This window comes from Sorex araneus, chromosome 11, assembly GCF_027595985.1.
Source record: "Sorex araneus isolate mSorAra2 chromosome 11, mSorAra2.pri, whole genome shotgun sequence".
NCBI lineage: Eukaryota > Metazoa > Chordata > Mammalia > Eulipotyphla > Soricidae > Sorex > Sorex araneus.
In genome coordinates, this window is record NC_073312.1 from 26419384 (window position 1) to 26444838 (window position 25455).

The 25455-nt window shown below is 48.8% G+C and overlaps 1 protein-coding gene across 1 annotated transcript; it reads right to left on the reverse strand.

Annotated features, from left to right (window-relative positions):
* Window positions 1-5177: 5177 nt before the first annotated feature.
* Window positions 5178-22425, reverse strand: HIF1AN (hypoxia inducible factor 1 subunit alpha inhibitor). The gene is made up of 8 exons (XM_004616353.3): window positions 22223-22425; window positions 21783-22033; window positions 16601-16749; window positions 13058-13203; window positions 12017-12123; window positions 11550-11613; window positions 11204-11314; window positions 5178-10371 (listed from the first exon to the last, which is right to left on the reverse strand). Exons 1-8 carry the CDS (start codon window positions 22397-22399, stop codon window positions 10327-10329), a joined length of 1050 nt encoding a protein of 349 aa, XP_004616410.1. The 5' UTR covers window positions 22400-22425; the 3' UTR covers window positions 5178-10326.
* Window positions 22426-25455: the final 3030 nt, after the last annotated feature.

Consider the following 25455-nt stretch of genomic DNA (forward strand, 5'->3'; position numbering starts at 1 on the left):
AAAATACATTCATTACTATTATATCTCTTACAAATTAAACAAAGTTCTGCAGCTTGTCTTATTTAACCCTCACTGTAAATACAGCGAATCTTTTTTATTTTTTAGGGAAGGGCCCATACTCACCTGATGATGCTCAGGGGTTACTCCTGACTTTGCACTCAGGTATTAATTATTCCTGGCAGTGCTCAGAGGACCAACCATATGGGATGCCAGGAGTCAACCTGGGCCAGCTGTGTGCAAGGCAAACACCCTACCCGCTGTACTGTCACTCTGACCCAATAATACAGCAAACTTTGTGTAGCTTAAATGTCCCAAAACTATAAAAAAAACTGGGTTAAGAAAGAGAGCTCAACACATGAGCTGGAGAGCGCGCTTTGCACATAGGAGGCCTGGGTTTGCTTCCAGCAACACATGGTCCCCCAAGAACTGCTAAGTTACTTGGAAGTGCAGAGCTGGGAGCAGCCCTTGAAGCACACCGGGTGTGCCCCCTCCCTCCTCCACCCCCACCAAAAAACAAAAACAGTACAAAAACTTAGCAACACTTCAACTTAGAAGTCTAAACAAACTACTCAACACTCTTTAGTTGCTATTATGATGTCAATCTATCAAGGAAACAGGTGAATTCTCTTTCATAAATCAAGGACTTAATATACAAACTGCAGATTCCATAAAGCCAACACGGGAATGTTGTAGGTTTGATGTTAACGCAGTAGTTTTCAGCTAGGTCGGTCAGAAGCCTGGTTCCAACCCACAGGGTCCAATTCCTTAAAACTACTGCTTTAACCCTCCTGTCCTTCACCCTAAGTCATCTGGGTAAAAGATGCTTACCTATCAAGGAGCAATAGGTGCTGCCCCATATATTTTGCAGGCTGCCTTTAGCCTGCAAAACCATCACACACACAAAAACCATTGAACTACTGGCAAGATCCTAAGAACGGATCTAAAAAGCCCTATGTGGGCATCTGAAAGCCCTACCATAGGTCTCTATTAAAGAGGTGGTCACTTCGCCCAGGCCGAGTCTGATGCTCTTCTAACATTTTCTCCTAACTTTGGAACCCTACCTAGGTGGCTATATACCTTGCGCTGGTGTACGTTTGGGCTTCAAAGCCACTTAAAGATAGTATAAAGGTTAAGGTGGTCCAGATCAACTGCAGCACCAGATATCCCAGCGCAGTCCAGTGTTGTCCAAAATTAAAAAAAAAAAATCCATCAAAACTCTTTCCTTCTTGTGACTGCTGCATTCTTTCCAGTCTTTCTGGAAGGACCACGGGTTACTCTGACAGGTGTCACTGGCTGGCTGCATGCTCCTCTTACATCCGGGCTTTCGGGCACCATGCTTATGTTCTCTGGGCACAGCTGGCCTCCTCACCCGCGCTGCCTCTCCTCCTCTGGCCTTCCCTCTATGCTCAGCAGCCGCCTTCAGACCCTCACTTCTCAATGTCCTCACCTTATTTGGCTTGGGGGCGGGGGAGGGAGAGCTTGGGGAGTCAGACCCAGCTGTGTTCAGGGGTTACTCCTGGCTCTGCACTCAGGAATTACTCCTGGCGGTGCTCGAGGACCACATGGGATGCCAGGAATCTAACCTGGGTCAGTCACGTGCAAGGCAAACACCTACCCACTGTACTATTGCTCCAGCCCCATGTTGTCACCTTTTTTTCTCCACCCACATGCCTACTTGTTGACCAACAAACTCCTATTTCCTCTCCAGTGCATCGGGTAGTCTTGCCTCTTCTCTATGATCCCGTCTCACTCATTTCCTCTTGGAAAGCGAAAGCTGCTTGTTCACATTCAGAGACAAATGAGTCTCTCATGCTCCCTATGTGTTTTCAAGGAAGAAAGGGAGGCAGGAAAGAAAAGTGAAATATCGTTTGCTGGGCACTTACTAAACACTGCACTGTCCTATTTGCGTCCCATTCATTCCCAAGTTACCTAAGGCCACAGCTTCATAAAATCAAGTCTGAGAGGGTACATGACCTGACCTCAGTACTGGGAAAGAGGAAACCAGGGTTCAAACCTTGTAATCCAGACGCAGGCTCTTTCTCACATCTTCCTTCATACACAGCCTCCTTTACACACAGACACTGCTGGCAGGGTCAAAGAATGGAGTCTTGGTGGGAGAAGCTTTACATTTGCTGGAAATGTGGAAAGTTCTCATCTGTGAGCGTCCCTGATTTTGTTGATACCTTACTCTGGTAAAGTTGCCCAAACCTACAATCTCAACACGGTGCTCAATATACACAAGGATCCCCTCAACCCTTTAGGGAAGTGGATATGGTTAAATAATTTTAAAGATGAGAAGGCTGAAGAACAGATGAGTAAAGGCTCAGTCACCAGCTGGTGAAAAGCACATTTAAAGTGTCAAACAGTCTTAAGCCGAAACTGTTGCTTCCATGGGTCACACCGCGGTTTCCAGACACAGTCCTGGCCCATAGCCTTGAGTCTACCTTGGATTCTGTTCCTTAGGACTCCCACCCTTGTCCCTTCGTCAAAACCTTGTCCCCCACCCTACCTTGCAAGTTTCTACAGCCACCTCGTTCCCATTTTCCTTCCCACGGCACCCACTGTGATCCGCCATCGGGAGTCCCGTGTGGAGTGGCAGAGCAGGATGAGAATCCACGACACTTGGTTCAGACACTCATGTCCTGCGTGGCCCTGCTGAGCTGGGTCTTGAAATGGCCTCACAAACCTAAGGACCCTCTAGTGGCCAACTCAAGACCTTCATTCTCTCAAGGCTATGGAATTAGGAAGTGACAGGGATTCAAAGCCAGGAAATCAGCATCCCACTCCACCCACTCCCATTCCTGCAGAAACATCACAGGAACCCTTGTGAGAACAGTGATTGCCTGATTGGATGGGCGATTCCGCTAGAACAAAAACCAACCGGCGAACTCCTCAAGCCCACTTCTCGTGTGTGGGGCTCTTGGGTCTCCCTGACACCGTCCCATCCAGCTTGCACACACCTGTGCTGACTGCCCAGGGCAGCAGCAAGGCTGGTGTCTGCTGTTTTTTGCTGACCCCGTGGCTCAGGCATTTTAATAGTAGAGGAATTTGGTGCAGTCACGGCCAAGTGACCGTTCTGTGGCTCAGGTGATTGATGCTGCTGCTGCTGTTGGGCTCACAGCCCCACCATGAAACTTGCCCCGAGACTCAAAGCTGTATCTGAATACAGGTGAGGAGAGACTAAAGCTTGGGAAGGAGAGGACTGGGACAATTGGAAGCCAGTGAAAAGCAGGATCTAGTTAAGGACCCATCAGTCTGCTGAGCCTTTCCATACGTGCTTTGCCTGGACTCAGACAGGCAGTGTTCTCCCCCCACCCCACCACCACCCCTAAAAGCTTTCGGGCAATCTCCATCTGCCCAGGCAATGGAAAGGCAGCTTGAGGACAGAGCTGGATGTCTACAGTCCTCATTCTCAATCACAAGCGTATAGCCCAGACACCACAGTCACGGTCAGAGAAACAGCCTGGATGCAGTTCAGATTTGGGGTTAAGTAGCAGGACACTCTCCCTGACAGCAAGATGGACCTCAATAAGTGAAGGGTTTTCAGCAAACTGAGCAAAACAGCAAAGCCTTCTGGGACCAAAGAGAAGGCTTCCGAGGCCCAGAGCCAGGGCAATCTAGAGGCAAAGAGGTGAATTCAGGGTGACCACAGAGCAGCTGGCACAAACCCAGTTCCCTTCATCACTGGGAACCAGAGCAAGAGGCCAGAGGCAGTGAGTGGAGTAGCTATGGGCGGTGAAAGGTGGCCGAGGGTGGGAGACAAGTCTGGGATCAACAGGACCCCCACACGCTGAGGGCTGAGAACTCGGCTGGGCATCTCTTCTGAGGAGGGTGGCAGGGGCTCCAGAAAGCACAGGTGAAGCCTTCTGCGGGAGAAGACAGGGTCACCAATGACAGCTATCTGCCACTTGGGAGAGTCTGTGCTAGTGAAGCTGGGATCTCCTACAACGCAAGGATATGCATTCTGTCACCTGAACCAGTGCCAGCTCCAAAAGTGACTTATTTCTGTGGCAACAACCATTTTTATTCTATCATCAGGGTTTCCTAGGAATGGGCAAAATCCTTAAGCACTGAGGAGCAGTGTTTCAGGACTGGGAGAGGGAGGTCGAGGCTGTCGCTTCTAGTAGGGCGACCAGGAGCACAGGCTGGACCCGGGCTCCTCTGTGCGTGCTCACCTCCCTCAGGGAAGCCACAGGCAGAATGTGGCAGGGATGGAAACAAGCTCTGGAGCAGAAATGTCCAGGGACGGCCAGAAATAATAGCTATGAACATCCGCGGCCGGAGCACTAGTACAGCATGGAAGGCACTTGCCTTGCATAGTCGACCTGGGTTCAATCCCCCGCAGCCCATGATGTCCAGAGTCCACCAGGAGTGATCCCTGAGAGGAGTCAGGAGTAAACAAACACAGCCAGGTGGCTCCCGAACAAATACAAGGTATCTTGCTGGGGATGCGGCTCAGTGGTACAGTGCATGCCTAGCAGGTGCAAAGCCTTTGAACCCCAGCATCAAAGATTTTTAACTTTTATGAGGTGCTAGAGAATGAACCCAGGCCTCATACATGCAAGTGCTCTATCACTGAGCTACATGTTTGGCCACTCTGTGTGTGTGTGTGTGTGTGTGTGTGTGTGTGTGTGTGTTTTATGTTTTCCCTTTTTGGTGGCACCTGTGACTAAACCCAAGGCCTCACACATGCAAGGCAAATGCTCTACCACTAAACTATACCCCGCAGCCCATCTTGTAATTTTCTAAACTCACCTCTGTATCCTCATCCATCCTAGATCATGACACGTAGAAATATATGGAAGGGCACGAATAAAAGTGAGTGACGGGGACCAATTTGATTGCCACACCACCTCAGCACAAAGTGGCTACAGCTTCTGTAGGTATGACACTCATTCTGTGGCCCTCCGCCCCTCACACAAGCCAATCTCATACATGACTGCTTCCTGCTGGGGCCCCAGGAGACGCTGCAGAGGCATCCCTGTTCCCTTCCTCGAGGACAGGTTCAAGCATCAAGCATCAAGGCTCTTCTGTCCGCCCACATACCAACATGCATTTCTCCAGTCAGCGTGTCCTTATTCTTCCCAAGGGTTTTCTTGAGGACAGGTTATCACTGGAAATCTGCTCGGGAGTTAATGGAATCAAGTTTCTGAGTTATGAATAAACAGCACCACCACCACCACCACCACAGCCGTTTATTAAGTGCTTGCCAAGCACTGTGCTAAAGCTTTACAACATTTCGGTATATCCAACAACCCTGAGGTAGTTATTTTCAACACCTCCCTTTCCCCAAACACATTATCAGTTGAGGAAACAGAGGCTCAGAGAGGTCAAGAAAAATCAACCAAGGTCACAACCAGCTGGTAAGTAGCACAGCTAGAAACCTGAACCAAATTCATGACTCCAAAATCCACGCTTTTAAACACTATGCTAGACTGTCTCACACTGACGTTAAAGGGGACACAGTCCTTGCCAAAATATTACCCAAGGGCCTGATTGTAGGTGAAAGTGTCAAGATCCAAGTCTTCAAGCTTCTTTAGTCGGCTATCATGCTGCAGATGTGGAGTGAAGAGATGGTCCAGACAAGGGCTGACCCCTGGGATGGCTCTCCTGCTCCCCTCCTGCTCCCCTAGTCCGCAGGGTCCTTCTCATCTGTCACCTCCACCCCTGATCCTCTGACTAGCCATCTGCTGTTTTCCTTCTAGCAACCACTAAAATACAAAGGTCAGCCCCATGCTTGGCGCATCACCTGACACCCGAGGAAATACGGAGATAATTCATGAAGATACTCCAGATCCCGAGGCACAAAGCCACACCTGGACGGGAACCAAACCTGCACCTGTGCTGCCAGGCGAGGCCCCAGCAGCGGAGAGAGATAGGGGTGTCTTTCTCCACCACCCACCAGTGTCTAGGACCCCTCTCCTCAGCCATCTCTGGACGGCGTGGTGACTGCAGGCCTCTGGGCCTCTCTGGCTTGTCACTGTCTGCAGCTTTGTCCCCAGGAAAGCACTAAACAGAGTCCCCAGAGTGTAAAGAATTGACAGAGGAATGGCAAGAAGCTAGAGCAAAAAGACACGGGGACAAACATCAGCAGAGCCTGAAGAGTAGAAAGATGGCTCGGAGATGCACAGGAAGAAGGGCCTGGGAGACAAGCCTATGCCAACACCAGCAGCCAGGAAACTTCAGAACAAAGGGTACTGTGAGGGTGAGGGGGACCTCTGTGACAGGTCAGGTGGGCTACTGAAGAAAACAGGTAGGGCCAGCTGAGGAGAAACCAGGCCAGCTCTGGCAAAAGCCATCAGAGGAGCAGGTGGCAATCACTGGACAAGCTGCTGGAAGTCCCAGGGAGAAAGGACACGGGCTGGAAGGTCAGACCTCTAGAACCCTGCCAACCACCTGCAAGTGCACCCCAGCTTTCTTATTGTTTGGGGAAGGCCTGACCCCTACAGTCTCTGAACTTTGCACTCAAGTTTGAAGAATCAAAGACTCAGAGGCAAGGCAGTTACCAATGGTGCCCCAAAAAATAAAATCCCAGGAGTAGGTGAATCATGTGCTGTGGCCCCCATTACTACAGGGAAACGATTCAAGAAACCCACCAGAGAAAATACCAACTGGGGCCCACTGATTCTGAGAACTGTTCTTGACGTCTCAAGAGACAGAAGAGATGAGGTCACTCGAAGTGGTGGCACAATCCAGCGTTCAGCTCTGTATCGGAAGACTCCCATTGGGACGGGAAGCTCAGTGTCCATCACACTGAGATGCAATGACGGGGTGGGGGTCACGGCTGCCCAGAGGCCGGGTTGGAGAGCTCATCCCTGGGAGCCCGGGCCCCAGATGATCCTAGCAGGAGAGCGCTGCCTCCTCTCAGCATCTCTAACCCCAGACTCAGAGTGTACCACCTCTGGCCTCATCAACTCCAACTGTTTCATGTGATTCCCTCTCTACCTAGGTGGAAGCTTCTGGAAGATAAAGAGCAGGCTTTGCCCACTCCCTGCAGGGTTGAAAGGCAACAAATACTGGTCACAGGTGGTCTATACCTGGAGTACCACAAAATTATTCCCCACACACAGCAAGCACGTGCCCAAACATTTCTATTTCACCTTTTGCCCTGGAGGTCGCACTTGACCCCTACCTCTCTCCTCTATTCCCGTATCACCTTCAGGCTGGGGACTGGGGCTGCCTAGAGAGCCTTTAGGCGTCCCTGTCTCAGCCTGCCTGTGGGCACACTGATGGAGGGAGGGTCTCTCCACACTGGGCTGGCCCATTGATAAGGAGCCATCCCCTCTCTGTCTCTTAACAGATTCAGATTAATGATCGCTCATTCCTAATTGTCAAATTTCTTTTCCTTCATCCTGTGTCTAATCACCAGTGACAGAAACCATTACGCAAATGAGAGCAGACGACTTCCCCCAACTGTTCGCGTTGGTAAAAACCTTGTAATTTAGAGCTCTGATTTGTAGGGGAAGCTGGTCTCCCCCAGGCATCCTGGGCATCTGCTCAACTGATAACCACAACAGCCCCTCCTCCATCCCCCCAAACCCCAGCCCCCCAACAAATATTTGACTTCACTAAACAGTCATCTCCTCTGTACCTGATCATGCTTAAAAAAAAAAAAGGTGGGGGGTTTGCAACATGGTTGACCTCCATACAGGCCCTTGGTGTGTGCGGACTAGAACAAGGGGAGAGCAACAGAGCGGAACTGCTTCCTCCAGTGACAGGAGAAGGAGAGCCCAAACCGCCCGAACCGCACTCAGTGGAGAGGCTCCACCTCCTCCATGGCGGGAAAAGGAGCGAACATGAATCAAGGTTTCTGAGACCCAGACCTTCCATTCTACAGCTACAGGAGTGGGGTGGGAGGTGTCAGCGGACATACCCGAGGAAACTCAAGGCAACGGTATTGTGAACTTAGTTCCGTGGGAGCTCCTCCCGTCACCCAATACAGAATGCTTTCCCAAACTGCCCTCCACCAGAGCCCAAAGAGCTGCAGCCCGGAGCTGGGTCTCCTGCAGCCTCTTGGGAAGGTACGATCTCAGCCGACCAGAGTTGGTACAGGACAGTGAGCAATGAGGGTGGTCTACAGTGCCCAGGAGGAGACGGAGCAGAAGCAGGAGCAGAGTCCAGTGGAGAGAGCGGGTGGCACAGAGCTGCAGCCAAATAGTAGAAGATTGCAATCCCACTTGCCCTCATCACGTCAGCTGTCTGAGCCCCTTCCTGCATCCCAGGGCTGTGAGAAACAAAGACAAGAGCACTGGGCATCTGTTAGCACGGAGGCACAACTCTATTACCAGGGAACCTGTGAAGGCCCCCTGCGGCAGTCACTGAGAGCTGGGGCAGCCGAGAGGCACACGCCACCCAGTGCACACACCCCAGCTCTAAGAGCTGAGGCCAGCAGGCAAGTTGAGGAGGACCATCCACTCCCCAGGACTCCTCTGCGCGCCTCTTTGATGGGAGGCAGGAGGATCAGCGCAACTCCAATTTGCCAATACTAACATACTTGAAAGCACTACATGTGAGAGGGTACCATGTTTGCACACCCACACGGCATCAGAAAACCCCAGGCAGTTCTAAAATCAACAGCTTTTCCCAAATCCACAGGCAGGCGCATACATGCACACACACACACACACACACACACACACACACACACACACACACACACACACACACACACTCTCAATGCATCAGCACGCAAGCACGCACACACACACACACACATACAGTCAGTCCATCAGTGCACTGTAACTGTAAACTGAATTCCAGGGGAATAAAAGTCAGAGCTGAGAATGGAAATAAACCTTTGGCAAAAAAAAAAAGAAAAAAAAGAAAAATCCAAGAAAAGCCCAGAAACTTCCAACTCTTCATTTCTTCCAGAGAGAACGGGCACGGAGACGAGGAGGCAGTGGGCAGTGAGAAGACAGACGCTCCCACACCATCCTGTTGCCGGGTCCCCCTGGGTGGATGAAATGGCCACTGACGTTGTGCAGCGCCCAGCTGCTCAGCTGGAAGCTGCAGTCCTGAGAGGGGGCCTGTGAAGAGCTATGGACAGAAAGGGACAGCTCGCTCCTCTGCCGCCACGTGCCCTGACTCGGGAGGGTCTCTGTGGCACACTGCTGTGGGGCCGGCAGAGGCGCTGGCTGGAAGGGGCAAGACTACACTTCTGTCCTTGCTCCAAAGTGGGTGGCAGGTGATGAGTTACTTGCCTAAGCCGGACCCCTTTTCATCTACTCGCCAGGAAGCTCTGCGGGAATCGAGGATAGGACCCAGGCGGGAGGGTGAGGAGAGCTGGAGGCTCTGCCCGGCAGCCTGTGCAGTCCGCAGGCAAACCTGACTGACACGCAGGCTAAAAGGGACTTTCAAAGCTCCAGGCAAGGTCTGGAAGCCCTTGCCTGGGGCTCCTGCTCTCTGTCCCACTGGACACAGCTAAGCAGTGGAGAAACTTGGTAAGCAGAGAGGCAGGCCAGTGTGTGAACACACACACACACACGTACACACATGTTCACAGACTTGCAGCCCTAGAACCTAGAGAAGCCACTGCTAGAAGTCCCCTGGCACCCAGCAGAGGGAGCAAGAGCTGGAGTGGAAAGAGAAAAGCCATGTGTCTGTAATTTGGAATTTAGCCCAATCCTTCCTTCTCGTGTCCCAAGGCTCTTTTCTATATATGGCTTGAGCTTGAAGGACCTGGCTCGAACCCCATCCGATTCCCAAGGGCAGACCCACGAGGCTCTTCCAGGCAAGCCTCCGTCCTGCTGTCCCCACTGGAGTCCCAGGAGCCATTCCTTGAGGCCAGAGCCTGGCTCTGTGAATGCTGCGAAGGGGCCGACTGCCCCAAGAACCAGGACAGCTGCGGCCCTGCAGACCAGATGTTGTGGGCAGCCAGGAGCATCTCCTCTCTCAGGCTGAGGCACTGAGGTTGCAGGAGAATGGGCTGAGAGCCACGAGTGGGATCCTGACCCAAAGGGGGGAGCAAGGAACATATACACACGTGTGTGTGCGCAGGCCACACGCACACACATACACATCCCGAGTGACAGACCGACAGACAGACATGATGACGACCAGAAGCTGGAACTCCACACACTAAATACAGGACTTTCAGGGGGCAGAGAGGAGGTGCTGGGGCAGAGCGGCAAGGGTAAGAAGTCTCTCCAAACGGAGTAGAGCGCCAGCCACCCTGCCTTGCCCGGACACCTGCCTCAGGGCCATGGCAAGAGTCCAGTCCATGAAGTGCAGCGTGCAATACTAGCGCTTGGAGTCTCCTGTCCTCATCAATGAAGCGGTGTGGACGAGCGAGCGGTCGCCTGGCAGGAGGCTTCAACTCCCGGCAGGCTAGTTGTAGCGACCCTTGATCATTGTGTTCAACAAGGGCCCCACCTGTGAAGAGATAGGAGGAACCAGTCAGAACGGCCTGTTCTAGGCCCAGGAGCCAAAGAGGTGGGTCTGGAGACAGAGCCACGGCCAGCCAAGGACAGGGACATGGCTTTCATTCAAACTGATAGACCCTCCAATAATCTCTTCCAGGGGGCCCACCCAGGACTCGGGGGCATGGCCCTGCTCTCTGGGTCCATCCTTTGTGACCAGTCTCATGCCTGGAAGCCTGCAGCAAACTGATAGACAGGAGTCAGGGGAGCACACAAGAGTGTACATCTGAACATACAAGAGAGTGTGTTAGCATGTGCCTTAAGGATGCCATAAGAAGATCAGGTCCCTCACTACCTGGAAAGGTCACCTATAATTAGGTCTGGTGGCATCTTCCAACCTCATAGGTCCTCTGAAGGAGGGGGGGAGTGTTCCTAACACAAATGTCTCGCATTTACCCAATGGGCCGCTGGCACATTCCACACCTGTGTGTGAAATAGGTCTCAACATTACCTATAGCAGCCTCGGCACAGCTGGGAGAGAGTGAAGAGCTGCTTTACTACTCGCTTCCCTTTCCAAAAGAATCCCTTCAGGGGTCCCCAGCTGGTACAAACGCCCCACGGGGAACATTACCACCAGCACGGAACAGATTATAATTGATCCGCCAGTCAAGCCCAGCTCTCACCAGAAAACAAGGATTTTCTGAAAAATCCCCATAACCTCTATGAACAGGGAGGACACTCGACACGGAAACAGATGAGCTCTGGCGAATGTGACCCACTCTTGCCTTTCCCTGGTCACTCCGCCCATGGAGCCACAGGAGTGCCACCTCGGGGCAGCCACATACCTCTTGTGGATTCCCCAAGGCCTCTCCAAGCATCTTCTCAATGTTTCTCATTATGGCGACCTTCTGATGGGCTTTGAGAGGATATTCAATTCTCTTAGGGGTGGGGGCCCCCTGCAAAGGAAGCAGCAGCTCAAGCTTTAGCATCACCCACTGTTCCCAGCACCATCCGCCCTTCTAAGAAACTGGCTCATTCCCAACCCTCTACAACTCCCCAACGACCTAGAAAATCACATCCAGAGATAGCTAAGTTCCCCATTTCATCCCAGATAATCCAATACTGTTACCTACCTCACCGAGTCCCATCTATGGAAAACATAAACAAGAACAAAAACCAGCCCATATTCACCTTATACCAGAAGTTCACAGTGATGGTAATTCCCCCATTTAGTAATGACTCTATGTGATGCCACCTGCAAGAAAATAAACAGGCTCCTGTTTGCCATCAATATTTTCCAAAAGGAAGCATGGGAGACTAGGCAGAGTCCAGCAAAGGGGGAAAAATGAAGACACAGTACTTCACCCTCACTTGGTCAAACCCACCCAAGAGGCAGAAGACGGTAAGTACTGATCGGTCTCCAAATGCCAGTGAGTGAAGAGCAAGTATGCCTGCCTCCAGCTTCCTCTGGCACCACTCTGACTTCAGGAATTGTCGTCTCATCCTGGAGACAAGGCTGTCACTTCCCCCATATTCAGTGTGCTTATGACAATCTTTCTGTAGACTATGTAAGACCAACCCAGCCACAACTCAAAGAGGGGGGGGACACAGATAAGCCTTGGCAGGGGAGTCCCCAGTCCTAGTCCCCCCTTCCTCACCAGTACATTGGGATGTAAAGAACATCACCAGGGCCAACCACTGTTTCGTAACCAACAACGTTCTGGAAATTGGGGAACCTCTCGTAGTCAGGATTGTCAAAGTCCACCTGAGAGGTTCAAGAGAAAGAAGGGGGGAAAAAAAAATTAGTCAATCACCATTACCTATCACTAACAACTATTTGCTGCTTTGTAGTTTGTTTGTTTTTTTTAAAAAGGCCTGAAAACATAATCCAGCAGTGGAAACACCACCACTATATTTTGTATGTGTATATATGTACACACACGCGCGCAAGTGCGCGCGCCGTTACTTTTTCCTAGGACCAACCTCTTTGTTGAAGTCAGTTCAATCCCATGCCTCTTCATCTACCCAAGGACTTAGAACTGCTATCCCAAGACAATCAACCTCCCACTCTGTCCCAAATAACTGATTACACCTACCTCACCCCAGTCCCATATCTCTCTCACAGAAGGAAGGAAAACGAGCATGCTGAGTGTAAAGCGACAAAGAATCCTAGGCCTCAGTGCTCCACAGGTCAATCAACACAGCTTACAATTCAGAGAGTCAATTCCTACCCTGCAGATATGAGGAACCAAGACCCATCTTTCACCCAAACCTTCCAGAACTTTCTCCCAAATGTACTCTACTCAACAAATAGTATTCTGTGGGTGGCTAGGCGATTTTCTCAAAGAAGTAGTGGACCCCTCTGGCCATGAAGAGCTATATATCACTTATTTCCAGGGAAAACATTAAGTGACTAATCTCAATTCTAGCCACCCCTCATCAAAAAGAAATAACATCCACATCAAAATATAACAATGATTAAATCCAACATCACATACCCATTTGGTTCATTTACAACGTACTCCAGAAACGTCTGAGCGAATCAAACAAGGTAACCCATGTCCAACAACGTAAGAGTCAGCACTGGACTATGTGAGATACCCTGTGAAATCACTCTGACCAAACCGGGCTTACAGGGACAAGGGGAAAAACATGCCAACCGTGGGTCCCGAAACAGTCCCACCTCTTCCACAGCTCACCTGGCTCTGTCTGTCACAAGGGTGATGAACAGGATATGGGTAGAGGCACTCAAACTGATCCGGGGGAAATAAGATGCATCGCTTGTGGCCTTTTATTTGAGCAAAGAAGTTCTGTTGCTCATCATAGTGAGCCGGTGTCACATTTCCTGTGGGGAGAGACAGTTTCTTATCCAGAGCAGAGGACATACTGCTGAAACTCAGGGCCCGGTGCTGGAGAGCAAGCCGGTCTGTCCTCTTAGGAGAGGCTCCAAATCAAAGGCAGAAACGGGGAGACTGAAATTAGGCGTTATATGTTGGTTGCTTTTTTCAAGGAGGGTGTGGGGGAGAGGCATAACTAGTAGTGCTGAAGATGGAGAGGGAAGACAATGCCAGCTATGTTCTGGGTACCATGCAGAGCCAAAGACTGAAGCTGGAGCTCAGCATGCATACAAAGTAGTGCACTCCAGTCTTTCAAGTTATCTCCCTTGCACGGGGGTTATAGTTTAATGATTTGGGGTCTATACCTGGCAGTCAGGGGCTACTCCTGGCTCTGGGTCAGGGTGATTCCTGGCAGTATGTAGGGAACCAGATGGTGCCAGGGATAGAACCCAGATTTCGCATGCAAAACATGCTCAGCCCACTGAGCTCTCTCTCACTCTCTCTTTCTCTCTCTGGTCCCAAGTATTACACTTGCAATCGGTAGCAAACATCTAGCAAACATTACCAGCTAAGGATTCACCAGCAATTAGCAGAGTAGACTTTCTTTTCTTAAAATGTTTTATTGAAATAACATGTTTGTAACATTGTATAAGTTTCAGATATATAGCATTAGAATCAATAATTTAATGTTTATTTATGCATGATTACTGCAGGAAGTTTTAAGTTTCATTCACCACATCCACATCTCCTCTCGTAAGCACCATTTTGTTCTTATAACCTGAATTTGCTTTTAATACAAAGTAGAATTGTTTTATTTTTTTTTGGGGGGGGGCATACCTGGCTGGGCTCAGTGGTTATTCCTGGCTCGGCATTCAGGAATTACTCTTGGTGGGACTCGGGGAATCATATGGGGTGCTGGGGACTGAAATGTGTTGGCTGCGTGCAAGGCAAGCACTCCACCTGCTCCCTGAACCCCTACAAAGATTTTTAATACTATAGTTGCTGCCCTTAATGGAAGCAATGGCACATCAAAATGAAACCAAGACCAAGTAATATATCAGGCATGCTTATCCACTTTCTTAATGAGGGCAAGAATACACAGGCAGCAAAACTAGAGTCAGAAACCACTGAAATGACTGGTGTTGATGAAGCGTGCATCATTTTCCTTGCTGGAATTAACCAGTTGTTCGAAGCTGCATGAACATGCTCAGGATAGCTCATCTGGGGCTCAAAAAGTCTCAACCTTCAGTCCAACTTCAATACATCTGTGGGATGCAACACTTCTTAGAATAACAACGGGGCTTTTGATTTTCTCAGGGGAAAGCAAATCTGATTGTGGCGTGCTGTACAATTTGAAAAAAACTTAATTATCGTGAATTATTTCTGCCCATGCGTATGCATTCTCCATCTACTCTATAAAGCTGAGGCCACATCTGTTATTTATCCTTGGATGATCCTTGACAGCTGAAGAGCTCTTTGCAAGACTAGAGTTTAGGAAACACTCCCCAGGTCTTTTTGGATAGGTCAGATGGTTGGCCTTTTCGTTTCCTTTTAGGGCCACACCTGGGGGCATGTGGAGTGCCGGGGATTGAACTCGGGCCAGCTGTCTGCAAGGCAAATGCCTTACCCACTATACTGGCTTCTTGATGCTGCCAGCCCACGGCATCCTCAAAGATTTGCTCTCGTGTCTTCCTGAGGGCTCTGCTTCCTCGAACTCTACCACAGCATAATAAGGCAGAAAGCCAGAACTAACTCTTGGTAAGTTAACATGAAATGGATTCAAAAATATACAGTTTGGGGCTAGGGTCAGAGAGAGCACTTGCCTTGCATGTATGAGGCCCGGGGTTCGAGTCCTTTGAGTCTGGTACTGCCAAATCAGTAATAATTCCTTTCCCATAAAGATATAGGATAAGGGTCTTGGGGCTAAGGGCGACTTCCCACTGTACTCAGCCAACCAGGAAGGACAGGTCAATGGCAGGGCCTGATGATGCAGTGCTATACAGCCAGAAGTGGCCCAACCCCACCTCCCGCCTCCCCTCCCACCAAGAAAAACAGGGCTAGATAGTACAGAGGTTAAGGCACTTGCCTTGCATGCAGCTGACCCAGTTTGCTCCCTGACTGCCTGGTTCCCAGAGCACAGTTGGGAGTAGACCCCAAGCATCAATGGAAGTGGCCCCCAAACTCCCCCAAAATATATATCACCATACTTAAAGAAAAACAACTCACATACGCATATGTGTAAAATCCTATAGGATTTACAAGCAACTAAAAACATGCATGCATGACTCCAAAGAAAAAAATAGGAGTTTGGGAGAAAGGAGTAGGAAGGACATTTATCACTAAGTACCACTTATATCCTTTTCCTTTAGGGCACAACTAGCAGGACGGGGATGGGCTGTCATGGTGTGGGTGCGGGGCCAGGCGCCACTCCCAGCATGGTTCGAGAAGCCACCTCTACTCCCAAGCATGGTTCTAGGGGCCACTCTTCAGAGTGTGCCTAGGGGACCATCTAGTGCTGGTGATCAAATCCAGGGCACCAGTATGCAAAACATGTGCTCTAGTCCTCTTAATATACCTTTCAATTTTGTTTTGTTTCAGGGCCACACCTGGCAGTGTTCATGGCTTACTCCTGGCTCTGTGCTCAGGGATCACTCCTTATGGAAGGAGTGCCAGGAACCAAACCTAGGTTGGCTGCATGCATGCAAGCACCCTGCCTGCTATACTAACACTCAGGCCCTATACCTTTTGATTTTTAATGCTACGAATGTATTACTGAAAGATAGTAACACTTATCCTGGGAAAATATCTCTCCTACTATTGGAATAAAAACTTTCTGAATCCAATAGACAACAGCAGTATTTCAGAAAGATATCCCTTATATGTGAATATATGCACTTGAATGCTACTGAATGAAAAAGGGAAGCACTTCCTTTTTTAGAGCGCATGAAACTAGCTTAAAGGCTTAACATATATTATCCAACTTACTATTCACAGCAATTTATAAGGTTCTGTGTCCCTTTCACAAAGCAAAAGGCTAAAGTTAAAGCAAGTTTAGTGAGGGGCTAGGGAGACAGCTCTGGGGTCAGGGTGCATGACCAGTGCAGCGCAATGCAATTTGATCCCGTGTATCACATGATGCTCAAGTACCACCAGGTGAGGCTCTAACTGCCCCAACTGGCACCACACTGCTGGGCCAATGCACTGAACTGTCCAGTTCAGTTAGCCACTTATGCTAAAGGGTGGTCTCTGAGGCTCTTGAGCACTGCTTGAGAGACTTCTCTCCACCAACCCTACCCCCCACACACACCCCAAAAAAGAAAATTAAGTGACTTGTTCAAACTCAAGGAGCTAATGAATGGTGGTTTTATGACTCCAAGGCATGCTGCTTTCTGAAAGATTTCTTACCTTCCATGCCAATGAGCAGCAGGTTGGAGGTCAGTTGCCCCCAGCCACGCTTTCCCTGTTGTTTATTAATCCAGTTCCAGTTAAAACCCAAGAAGTCCATGACAATCTTCCTGCCCACAGTGTCATTGAGTGTTTGCTGCAGATACAACCTATGTTCCCCAAGAAGAAAATCTCATTAGTGCATGTCTCTCCCCATGCCTGGAAATCCAGACCCACATCAGTCTCACAGAGAAAAGTTGCAGCAGTGCAAACCTTAGTCAACATCGATTCTTATGGAACTGCGCGTCCTTATGTATTTTTCTTTGCACTATTCAATACCAACCTTTAAAAATAAAAATGCTGAAGGAAGAGTACTTTGGATAGGGTGCTTGCTTGCCTTGCATGCAACTGACTTGAGTTCGATCCCTGCCCTGGCACCCCAGATAGTCCCTCGAGCCCCACCAAAAGTGATCCTTGAGCACCGCTGCGTGTAACCCAAAAAATAAAATGCTTTTCTTTAGGGGTCACCTTCAGCAGAGCTCAGGTCCAAGAATATTGTGCTTGGAGGCAACCAGGGCAGTATCTGGCGCCAATGGGAGGGGTGAGTTTGAAAGAGTAGGAACATCCTGCACCAGGGATAAAATTCAGGCATGTGTCCTGCCACTGAGCTATCTCCTCAGCCTCCCTTCCGTTGGGGCTAGGGAGACAGCTCAAAGGGCTGGAGTACAGGCTGTGCCTCTGGAGTCCAGGGCATGATCCCAGGCACAATATCCTCTGAGCACTACCAGTATTAGCCCCTGAATAAGAGCCAAACTTTCATTTAAGGAAAAGGTTAGGGGCTAGGTATGTGGCTCAGTGCCAAGTGGCCTTCATGGTGAAGTTCTGTATTCAATTCCTAGTGCCAACCATCTCCCACCCCAGTAGTAGTTAAAACAGTTTCTCCGTAATATATACCTACACCTATTTTTACATTTTATTGTTGAGAGAACACTCATTCACATTAATGTAATGCTTGGTTTAGAGGTAAAATGCTACCAATACCAGGCCCACCATAGCGTCACTCTCTGTCCATCATCATTTACTCAACACATTCAGTCCTCTTCAGCGTCCATGCCTTCACTGGACACTGACTCTTTCCTTGCTTTCTGTACACAAGAGATTCTCCAGTACTTGTCTTTCTCCTTCTGACTTCCTTCATTTAGCATGACCCCCTCCAGTTTCATCCTTCGTGTCACAAAGGCAAGAGCTCCTCTTTTCTAACAGTTGAGCAGAATTCCTTTAGAGTCCACATCTTTATTCACTGATCTATACGTTGGACACTTGGGCTGTTTACAGATTTGGGCTACTGTAAATAACAATGACTGTAATTTATTCTTTTCCAATTAATGTCTTTGTGTTCATGGGATAGGTGCCTAGGAGTAGACTTCCTGGATCATCTGGTAGGTACAGGGCTTTTTAAGACCACACCTGGCAGTGTTCTGGGGACTATGCAGTGCTGGAATCTGGGCCTCTCGGATGAAAAGAATGCACTCAGCCCACTGAGCAATCTCTCTGATCCCTCTATTAATTTTGTGAGAATTCTCCATACTGTTTTCACTAGAGGATGGTTTGATTTGTATTCCAAGCATGAGTAAATGAAGGTTCCTTTTGTTCCATCTCTGCCACTGCTTGTTTTTGGTTTGTTTTGATTATTCTCATAGTCTTGAAGTGGTATCTTCACTGTCATTCTGATTTGCCATTTCCCTGATTAGAAGTGACAATAAGCATTTTTTCAGTTACCTGTTGGCTATATATGTCTTCTTTGGTAGTGTTTATTCAGCTCTTCTCCCATTTTTTTGTTTTGTTTTATTTTTGGGACACAACCGGTGATACTCTGGGCTTACTCCTGGCTCTGCACTGAGATCACTCCTGATGGACTCCAGGGACCATACATGTTACTGGGGATCAAATCAGGGTCAATCATGTGCAAGGCAAGTGCCTTACCTGCTGTACTATTGTTCTGGCCCCTCCCATTTTTTGATAGGGCTATTTTTTTTTTAAGTTGCTAAGTTTTTAAAAAAGTCTTTACATATTAGTGAGTGACCCTTTAGCTGATGTATGGTGTGTGAATATTTTGAAGAGGTGATTTCTGGCTCACTAAATGAGTCTTTAAGAACACAAAGTGCCCCCATAAAAGGACACATATACACAGAACATTCAATCTCAAACATCCCTAAGCACCTATCCACAGACCTTAGAAAGATAAATCAGCCTTGGTCCAGACTCTGAGAACTGAAAATATCCCCTATGGTACTTGGGTAAACAGCTGTCAGGGTTCACCAAGAGCTAGTTCCTACACTGTGAGTTCTTCTGAGCACGGTAGAAATCAGCCTTGCTTATTTAAATTGCTTTGGCCCCAAAACAAAACAAAGTATGCACTACCATGACAACTACTATCTTTACCAAGTCCCAGAAAACAGCTGTTGGGCCAATCTGGGTTCCAAAAGTGGAAAGAATCTTTAAGAACACCGTTTCCAGGTGACCTATGATAGTCAAGTAAGGTGAGTGAGAAACATCTTTGCTGTTTCAAGTGCCACACTGTGGGCCTAGTTTATATCTCTCTTTTATAGCCTGAAGGAACATCTGAAGGAAGGTACCTCAGTAGGCTCTTCACAGATCCAGGGCTGCTAACTCACCTGAGGTCAGGAGTACCTTGCAGGATATAAAAACACAACATATCTAATCCGATCCCACAAATGACATTGTAAGGGGGCCACCATATAGGTAAAACACATAAGCAACCATCCTAAGAACATCAGATCAAGGGGGCGGAGTGATAGTACAGTGGGGAGGGCGTTTGCCTCACACAGATGACAGGGGTTCGATCCCCAGCATCCCACATGGTCCCCTGAGCATCACCGGGAGTAACTTAATTCCTGAGTGGAGAGCCAGGAGTAACCCTTGAACATTGTTGGGTGTGACTCAAGAAGAAAAAAAAAAAAAAAAAGAAGAACATTAGGTCAAAAGGCTCAATTGTGATATTTAGACAACATGAACTAGAATCTTGAGCTGGAAACAGTGGCTCCTGTTTTGGCAAGACCCGCAATACAATGTTTGGTCTCTCAGAGAAAAGACACATAATCATATAAAAATCTGCAAGTAACTCTCAGTCAAGACCACATTTCAACAATGAGTATAAGCAAGTCCCATTATAACTGAGTTCCTGGAACATTTCCTGTTTCAAGTAAATGCTCGAAGAGCTCAAAAAGGATCCCAGGGGCTGGAGTGATAGCACAGCGGGTAGGGTGTTTACCTTGCACGCGGCCAACCCGGGTTCGATTCCCAGCATCCCATATGGTCCCCTGAGCACCGCCAGGAGTAATTCCTGAGTACAAAGCCAGGAGTAACCCCTGTGCATTGCCAGGTGTGACCCAAAAAGAAAAAAAAAAATCCCAATACATCCTACCTCAGAATCACCACAACTTGCACAGCTGTTTGGTGCTAAAGTCAGCTGGCACGGCAAAACCTGCAAACAGGAAAAAGCTTTCCTTGAAATCACCCAGAGTTCATACTCAATGAAGCAAAATGCTTTTGAAAGGAGGCAAGAAATTTAATGTGGGCTACGAAGAAGATTAAAAGGCCTGAAAAGTCTATTTTCCATGTGGGAGGCTCAGGTTTGATCCCCAGCAACACCTGGTGGCTCAAGCACCACCAGGAGCAATTTTCAAGCTCTATGTTGGGAGTAGCCCTGAGCACTGCTGAGTCTGTCCAAAGCACAAACAAAACTGATGAATCCAATTCAAATATTTTGGTCCAAGTCCTATCATGGTAAGCACTGCTGTCAGGAAAGAAAAAGTACAAGGGAGTTGAGCTTGCTTCCATCAAATATGCCACCCCCAATTTGATCCCTGGCATCACATATAGTCCCCTGAGCACCACCAGGACTGATCCCTGAGTGCTGAGTCAGGAGTAAGCCCTGAGCACTGCTGGGAGTGGCCCCAAAATAAAGCAAAATGAAAAAAAAAAAAAGACAAATGTCAAGTTCTTTCATTCAATCAAACACTGCTCTAAGGGAGTCAGAAAGACAAATGGGACAGGAGACTAGCAGCTTCTTAAAGCTGGGCACCAAATGTGAGTTGAAGAAAGCAACTCCCCAGGGTGATGTGAGAATGCAGGACTCAGCGCTATACTGGATCTATGTAGGAGGTTCTTCTTATAAACAGGGACAAACGCAGAGAGGAACACCCGAAAGGGTAGAAAGGGCAGAATGTCTGCTTCGCACACGGCCCACAGGAGTTCAACCCCAACACCACCCCCTCTCCCCCCGCCATATGGTCCCAGAGCCCCACCAGGAGTGATCCTTGAGTGCAGAGCCAGGAGTAGGTCACACACAGCCAGTGTGACTGGAAGAAATAAAACAGCAGAGGAGGAATCTTTCTCATGCCCTGTTCGTTATCACATGTAGCACCCTCCCCCCATCTACTCTGACCTTCCTTAAAACAAGAGGATGCTATCCTTTCCCCAAATCACAACAAAATATACAACTTAGCACTGAACTGTCTCCAGCCTGTTTAACGTTTTTCGGCAATCTCAAGGTTAATTCCAAAGACATTTATGTTGGACTCCCTCTAGCATTTAAGGAAAAAAAAGAATAGTGCCCATAAAAAAAAGTCAAAAAGATTTGATTTCTGGGTCAGAGCTTTAACCGCTTCGCAAAAAGGAGGGCCTAGAACTGCATGGTCTCCTGAGCACCACTGGGTGCAATACCACCCATCACTGTATCACTGTACTCGTTGTTCATCGATTTGCTAGAGCGGGCACCAGTAACGTCTCACAACAAATGGTGAGCCTTGCTACTGTTTTCGGCATATCTAATAACACCCATAAATACTTTTATTTCTGACTCTTTAAAAAATAAATAAATAAACAGAACGCGTGGCAGCCCACGCTCAGACAGAAATGAAGGCGCTGTTTTGAGTAATGAACTTTCCAGTCCCAACAGGCTCCCCATCCCTTCAGTGTCCTCGGCTTGCAGCGATCCGTTTCAAGGCACCCTCGCTCCCCAGCGACAACACACGCGCAGGACCCCGGTGCCCCTCCACGCGGTCCCACGGGCCCTCCCGCCACTGTAGAAAGCGCTTCCACCCCCCTTCGCCAACCAAGGGACACGGGGGGGGGGCGCGGGAGCCAGCCCCGAGAGACCACCCGCGGAGGGGGCCCCTACCTCTCTTCCCCTCCTTGCCGCTGGATCTCCTGCAGCTTCTCCACGAACTCGTGAAACTTCATCTCCTCCCGGTTGGACCTGGGCTTGAAGTTCTGGAAGTTGGCCATCTTCTTCTCGTCGTAGTACAAGAACTTGTGCGTGCTGGCACTGTACACGGAGAAGTCTCCGTTCCCAATGTTCTCCTGCAGGTAGTCGAGGTCCCACTTCAGGGCGGGGTACACCAGGTTCGTGTCGGTCAGCACCACGGGTTCCTGCCGCGCGCAAACACGAGCAGCGGTGAACGCGGGCCCCGCCGCCCCGCAGGATGCTCCTCTCCCGCTCGCGCCCCCCAGCCCCCGCCGGACACCCCCCTCCTCCGCCCCAGCGCCACCCCCCCCCGCCTTTGACCTCTCCCCCACCCCGGGCCAGGTCCCATCCCCCTCCCCGGCCCCGCCCCCTACCTCATTCTCGATCAGCTCCTCCGCCCGGGGGTCGCCCTGGCTCAGCCGCGGGATAGGCCGGGTCGGGAAGCTGTAACTGCGCAGCTGAGACTCATCCCAAGCGGGACTGGGGACGTCAGCCTCTTCCCGCGACTCTCCCGAGCCCGAGGCCTCCGCCTCAGCCGCTGTCGCCGCCATCTCCGCCTCTAGGGACGGCCCCGCCGGAACCGGAAGCGCCGCCTGTTCCGGGTTAAATAAAAGCCACACAGACAACAGAAACCATAGAGATGAGCATCGAGAGAAAGAGAATTCCAGCGTCGCGGAGCCCGGGATGGTGGGAGCGCCTCCTAAAGGTGGCCTACGGCTCTGCACCCTAGGTTCCGCCTCCGAACAGCTGGGGCTACAAGTTCTTTCAGGGAGAAACATCTTTACACGGGCTAAGGCATCCTCTGATCATCACCCCTGGTTAACTCACTCACAAAATAGGAAAACTGTGCCTGGGCCTGCACAAGAGACGAAGAAGAAAGCAGTCCGGGGAACACTAAGCTTTACCTTCATGTAGAAGGGAGGGAAACAAAGCTAGAAGGAAAGCTATTATCCCTTGGACACAAGCTGAGTAAAGACTGCCCTGGAGGCAAAAGATAGGATTCTTTTCAAATTAACACGATTTTCTTTGCCTTTTTGCGGAGGAGGGCCACACTACCTGGTGGTGCTGGGGGTTACTCCCAGCTCTGGGGACATATGCAGGGGGGTTCCAGTCAGGCTCACCTCACACTACATGAACATCTTAACCCCTCTCTGTACTCTCAGCCCCTCCCCTGTTTTAAGGCATCACTTTATTTTTCTGCCTGTATCATCATCTCTTCTATTTGATTTTTCCTTTTTTGCCATAGGACTAATAGTACTAACATTATATTTGGGTTGTTCCTGATCATCCCACATTTTCTTTTGGTTTGGCATGGGGCCACCCCTGGAGGTGCTCAGGGCTTACTCCTGGTTCTGTGCTCAGGAGTCACTCCTGGCAGGGTTCAGGGGAGCTTATACAATGCCAAGGATTGGACTCCAGTTGGCTTCATGTAAGGCAAGTGTCTTAACCCCTGTACTATTTCTCTGGCCCAATCTGTTAATCAAGAGGGAATTTTTTTTTTTATCTTGGGTGAGCCTAAGCTAACCATTCTAAAGATTCACTTTAAGTCTACATCCTGGCCAGATAAATCATACAGTGGGTAAGGTGCTTGTCTTGCACACAGCCAACCTGGGTTCAATCCCCTTCATTACAATATGGTCCTTCAACAAACCCCCCTCCATACACACACACACACACACACACACACACACACACACACACACACACACACACACACACAGGAGTTACCCCTGAGCACAGAATCAGAACTAAGCCTTGAGCACAGCTGACATGGTCCAAAACAACAACAACAACAGTAACAACAAAGAACTGAATTCTACAATAAAATACTGAATTTATAAACATGCATAATAACCTCAGATTAACTCACGGTACCAACCTTGATTTCAACCTGTGACAGTGAGCTGAAGCCCAGATAACTTTTGCCTGGACTCCTCACTTGTGGGAAATGTAAAGCAATCAACTGATGCTGTGTTTAACTATGTTGGCTACATGTTATACTACAGAGTATACCAAAATGATAGTGAGTTTACTTCTGAGCAATCAAGGTAATCAAGGTAAATTGGGGTGGCAACCAAGGAGTCAGATTTATCTGCAATGTTTGAATTTTTACAAGAATATAGTTGTTGGGAGGCTAAAGTGGTAGCACAGTGGGTAGGGCATTTGCCTTGCACACGGCCAACCTGGGTTCGATTCCCAGCATCCCATATGGTCCCCTGAGCACTGGCAGGGGTGATTCCTGAGTGCAGAGCCAGGAGTAACCCCTGAGCATCACCGGATGTGACCCAAAAAGCAAATATATATATATATATATATATATAGTTGTTTGTTGGAAGCTTGCCACAAGTGTGTGTGGGGGGGAGGGCAATTAAGTTAGAAAAGGGACCACCATGTCAACAATAGTTGGAAATTGTCCCTTTGAACAAGAACTAAGTGCTAAAAGTAGGTAAAAGGATATACTTAATAACCTCTCAGTACCGTATTGCAAACCATAATGCCCAAAAGGAAAGAGAGAGAGAGAGAGAGAGAGAGAGAGAGAGAGAGAGAAAGAGAGAGAGAGAGAGAAAGAGCGAGCGAGAGGAAAAGTGCCTGCTACTATAGAGGCAAATCAGAGGGTGGGGGTGGTGGGAGGGAAACTGGGGATATTGGTGGTGGAAAATATACACTGGTGAGGGAAAGAGTCTCAGAACATTGTATGACTGAAACCCAATCATGAACAACTTTATAACTGTGTATCTCATAGTGACCCAATAAAAAAAAAAGAATATGTAGCACAGCAGGTAGGGCATTTGCCTTGTATGAGGCCGACCCAGGTTCAATTTCTCCGTTCCTCTTGGAGAGCCCAGCAAGCTACCAAGAGTATCCTGCCTGCACGGCAGAGCCTGGCAAGCTACCTGTGTCATATTTGATATGCCAAAAACAGTAACAACAAGTCTCACAATGAGACTTTACTGGTGCCCACTCAAGCAAATCGATGAACAATGGGACAGCAGTGCTACAGTGCATAGTGGTCTATATTTTTGGAATTAAAAAGAAATTAATATTTCAATTGTCAAGCTCAAGAATTAAATAACACAAATTAGGACTTTCAAAAATAATGAAGATAAAGGGATACTATGAACAACTGTATTCCCCCCACATTAGGTGACTTAGATTTTAAAAGACAAATTTCTAGAAAAGCACAAACTGTAATAAGTGACATAAGAATGAATTAAATTTTAAACTTGGTCCAGACATATAGTTCAGTGTTAGAGCACATGACTTACATATAGGAGCCCTGGTTTAATTCCCAGCACAACCCCCTCAGAGTCTGTAGCAAGTAGGGTTGATTAGGAATAAAAATCACTACACACAGAATTTTCCAGGATCAAAGAAGTCACTGATGAAGGCTGCCATGAACTTTTAAAAAAAGGTATTAATTCCAGGCCTGGAGCAATAATACACCGGGTAAGGTGCTCACCTTGCACAAGCTTGGGTTAGATCCCTGCATTGCATATGTCCCCTGATCCTGCCAGGAGTGCTCCCTGAGAGCAGAGCCAGAAGTAAGTCATACTGCTAGGTGTGTCCCAAAACCCAAAGAGAAAATAAAAGGAAAAGAAAATAAAAG